General features: G+C 41.8%; 1 protein-coding gene across 1 annotated transcript in view; it reads left to right on the forward strand.

The window, feature by feature from the left end:
- The window catches only part of LOC306734666 (serine/threonine-protein kinase DCLK2-like), a gene marked incomplete at both ends in the record, with an annotated part of 14,019 nt that overhangs the window by 797 nt on the left and 8,222 nt on the right, over positions 1–5,000 (forward strand). Inside the window, one exon of the mRNA XM_079216032.1 lies at positions 3,107–3,540. Coding sequence (XP_079072158.1) covers positions 3,107–3,540 — 434 coding nt within the window. The remainder of the gene's footprint in view (positions 1–3,106; positions 3,541–5,000) is intronic.

Here is a 5,000-nt window from a genome sequence, read left to right on the forward strand (position 1 = left end):
GGGTGACTCCTCTGGTTGTATAGAAGTATATGCTTCATGTGTTAAAGCTGCATTCTCTCTCCTGACCACCAGGGTGACTCCTCTGGTTGTATAGAAGTATATGCTTCATGTCTTAAAGCTGCATTCTCTCTCCTGACCATCAGGGGTGACTCCTCTGGTTGTATAGAAGTCTATGCTTCATGTGTTAAAGCTGCATTCTGTCTCCTGACCACCAGGGGGCGACTCCTCTGATTGTATAGAAGTCTATGCTTCATGTGTTAAAGCTGCATTCTCTCTCCTGACCATCAGGGGTGACTCCTCTGGTTGTATAGAAGTCTATGCTTCATGTGTTAAAGCTGCATTCTCTCTCCTGACCATCAGGGGTGACTCCTCTGGTTGTATAGAAGTATATGCTTCATGTCTTAAAGCTGCATTCTCTCTCCTGACCACCAGGGGAAGAAGTCTATGAGAAAAGGACTCTACTTCTCTCTTGATACACAGCATATCGTGACACATGTTTTATTTAGGACCAACACTATTAAACTAATTGTCCCATCTCCTCTTTAATGACTAATAAAACCCCGGAGGCCTGCGGCTGTTCTGTACCATCACATTAACTGCCACCGAGCCCAGATTGTCCACACTACCTGCCACTCTCTCCGTCAATCAATCAATTGATCTGTTCTCTTTAAACTGCCTCACTGCCTCCTTCCTCTCTGCGCTCTGTCTTTGCAAACCCACTTAAATTATTTATTTTTGCACATCATAAGTTGATAATCCATCCAGAAACCATACAAAGTATGATTTTATAGTGCTTTTATATTGAAAATCAAACTTTAAAAACATTTTTTACAATAGTTGAATTCATATAATGCTAGAGCCTGGAGATGTTATCTGACAGTGAATCTGAAGCCTTGTCTGATGTCCTTATGCATACAATGACCATAATCTCAGCATGAAGTCTGGTGCGTCTGCTTCTCCTCTGTCCGGAGTCTTGGAGAAGGAAACAGACCAGCTGAGTAACATCACTTTCCATCAATATCGATGAGCTTCTGGCGGTAATGTCCACTAATGAGCAGGAAGCCGCTCAGCCAGACGCACACAAAGACAGATGCATCTCTCTTTGTGGAATTCATGAACTCCAGAGAGGGAAACGTAGGAGGCTTAAGATTCCCATTTAGAATTTTATTTTAAATTGTTTCAGTCAAGTGTCTATGATTAAGTGATCAACATAGACATTGTATTTTCCTAGACTTGTATTTCTTACGTGAGTATTTACCAGTCAGGAACTGGTGTTTACATAACTCCTGTTTGACATGAATGCAGCATTATGAAAAACACACTAACCGACAAAAAATGAAGAACCTTTCTCTGCAGCCAAGGTTATCTTTTCATTCTTTATAGCAAGACATATCACGATATATGTAAGTTGACATGTTACTAACAAAACATATCTCGATATAGGTCCTTTTACATCTTCATAACTGCAAATATCACAGTATAGGTTTTTTACATGTCAATAACAATAACAATTTCATGTCATTAACTATTCATATCACCATATAAATCCTTTCATATCTCGGCAACTACATTACAACATAGGTCCTTTCATATCTGATAAAGATACATATTATATATACTCGATATAGGTAGTTAATTTTCATATCTTAATAACAATATCACGATATAGGTAATTTCATATCTTGAACTACCGCTCAGCCCTATTTTCAGCTTTAATGGTTAGAGTCCCATCTGTCCACACACACACACACACACACACACACACACACACACACACACACACACACACACACACACACACACTATGTGTGTTTGTGTGAACACGTGATAGAGATAACAAAAAGAGGAAGAGGAAGGTGTGTTTTTGAGGTTTACGGAGGCTGACAGGTTAGTGTGAGAAAATAAGAGGAAAGATAGTGAGCTCTGCCTCCAGATTAAAACATATATATATATATATATATATATATATATATATATATATATATATATATATATATATATATATATATATACACACACATAGAGAAGAGAGAATGAGGGAGAGAGAGAGAGAGAGAGAGAGAGAGAGAGAGAGAGACATTTGTGACCATATAAGGTAAAACAGGAGTGACTGGCGGCTACTGTACATGTGATTGGCTGCAAGCTGCCGGTGACTTTTAATTATCTCAAATTTGAATACAAAACTTTTAATATATCAAAGCTACATCACTCAGAGATAAATTTATAAAAGCATTATTGTGGTTGACTGTTTGCTAAACCCTCTCCTGTGTAGGTTTGATAGATTATTCCTCCACATGGTGAGAAATACAGTAAAGAACGGATTCAACTCTGTGATGACCTAACAGTGTGTTAGGACCATTGTCGGTAAAATAACAGACGCAATTACAGAGGGAGGGTGGAAATATTCAGAGGAAAAACTCTGAGGATTAAAGTTATAAATATACAGGAAAACCCCCACAAATGTACAAGATAATGTAGATTATCGTGTCATAAATGTACAGGTTAAAAAATAGATTATTCTAGTTTAGTCATACATTTAAAATAATGCAGCTTTAACACATGAAGCATATACTTCTATACAACCAGAGGAGTCACCACTGGTGGTCATTAGAGAGAATGCAGCTTTAACACATGAAGCATAGACTTCTATACAACCAGAGGAGTCACCACTGGTGGTCATTAGAGAGAATGCAGCTTTAACACATGAAGCATAGACTTCTATACAACCAGAGGAGTCACCACTGGTGGTCATTAGAGAGAATGCAGCTTTAAGACATGAAGCATAGACTTCTATACAACCAGAGGAGTCTCCCCCTGGTGGTCAGGAGAGATAATGCAGCTTTAACACATGAAGCATAGACTTCTATACAACCAGAGGAGTCTCCCCCTGGTGGTCAGGAGAGAGAATGCAGCTTTAAGACGCTTCCACTTTGGCTTCACTTGCCAGAACCGGATGCTGCCACCTGTTGAGCGCACCATCTCTGAATGCTTGAATATGAAACTAAATATGTTTTTGCAGTACTTTACTTCCGACAGTATTTTGTTGGGTATGCAGTAGTATAACTTGTTTCTCTCTCTCTCTCTCTCTCTCTCTCTCTCTGCTCAGGCGAGTGCTACATTTGTGCCTCCAACGAGCCTTACCGAAAGGTCGACTACATGAAGATCTCCGTCCAGAGCTGGAAGCCAGGTGCCGCTGCCGGCTCCGGCTCCGGCTCTGGCGCCGGAGCCGGAGCTGCAAGTTTGAGTCGGCCCCCCACGGCGCCCGCGGGGGTGTCGGCGAGCACCGGCGGCGGTTTCTCCAAAGATCGCCTCGAAGGCCGCGAGGGCAGAGAGGGCAGAGAGAGCAGAGAGGGAAAAGAGTTCATCAAGCCCAAGCTGGTGACGGTGATCCGCAGCGGCGTGAAGCCTCGCAAGGCGGTGAGGATCCTGCTGAACAAGAAGACGGCGCACTCCTTCAATCAGGTGCTGGCCGACATCACGGAGGCCATCAAGCTGGACTCCGGGGCCGTGAAGAGGTTGTACACGCTGGACGGGAAACAGGTGAGAAGAGGTTTGACCTTTAGATCAAACGGAGAGGCTTTCACAGAAACTTCAGATATTCAGTGGTTTGTTTGTGAGGTTTTGGTTCAACAATCAAACGAGAGCAGGAAATAGACCAGAATGCAATGCAGCGATCTTTTACGGTTACAATACTTTACCGCACATACTTCTGCTTTTGTAATTCCTCTTTTCACAAATGGGTTAAACTCTGTGTTGAAGGAATCCTATGTGAGTTGTATGTTGAGTTGTTGAATGCTGGGAAATGTAGGAACAATCAAGTTAAGTTGGTCTGGGTGATATTATTTTTTTGGGGATTATAGTGTTTTATAAATGTAAAATGAATGCTTCAAAGCTAGTGCTTACGACGGTGCCTTAAGCCCGTATCACACAAACCAAATTGTTTATGAAAACTGACATCCAGTGATTGGTTGAACTTGGTTCCACCCTCTCGCGTCACCTCTGGTTGCAAAGAACCAAGATGGCTGCGGCCAAAAACCAAGGTGGCGACTGCCAAAAACCAAGATGGTGACGGCTAAAAACCCAAACGATGACGGCTAGAGACCAGTATGGCGACAGCCAAAAACTAAGAGGGTGAAGGTAAAAAAACAAGATGGCCTGGCCAAAACCAAGATGACGCCTGCCAAAAACCCAAACGGTGACAGACAAAAAACAAGATGGCGACTGCCAAAAAACAAGATGGCGACTGCCAAAAACCAATATGTTGACGGCTAAAAACCAATATGGCGACAGACAAAAACTAAGAGGGTGAAGGTAAAAAAACAAGATGGCGCTGGCCAAAACCAAGATGGCGACTGCCAAAAACCAATATGGCAACGGCCAAAAACCAAGATGGCGACTGCCAAAAACCATGATGGTGACTGCAGGGTTCAAAACTGTAGTCCACAACAACACAATGGTTGAAAGAAATACAAATATATATTGATGTCAGCTGCTCAGCACTAAGTGGAAAGAATCATATTACTGCACTTCATTATCATCTCCCTATATATCAGGATCAATTATGTATAAGAGAGCGTCTTTCAGCCGTTTCTAGTTTCCAGTGAGCTCAGTCTCCTTTGAAGCTTAACATTTGGAACTTTTACTGAAACACGTCTGTTTTAAAGCCCTGGAACTGCGACAGTCAGCTAGAGTACGTTTTGTGTAACTCTGAATAAGATCCTCCTGAACCTCCTCTGTGAGCGAGGATTGTGGATTTAAACTTAAACACACACACACACACACACACACACACACACACACACACACACACACACACACACAGTTAAGGCTGTCGGCGGAGACACAATGAGCTGAATGAAGAGCAGAGACAGCAGTGAGTCGGTGGAATTAAAGCTCATAATAATAATATATATATATATAAAGAAATCGAAGGTCAGATCAGTCGAACTATTTGAAGCTCTGTCAAATTGTGAATCACCTTTTTCACTATTTTTGATATT

The sequence above is a fragment of the Taurulus bubalis genome (genome assembly GCF_910589615.1).
Source record: "Taurulus bubalis genome assembly, chromosome: 3".
Classification (NCBI taxonomy): Eukaryota; Metazoa; Chordata; class Actinopteri; order Perciformes; family Cottidae; genus Taurulus; species Taurulus bubalis.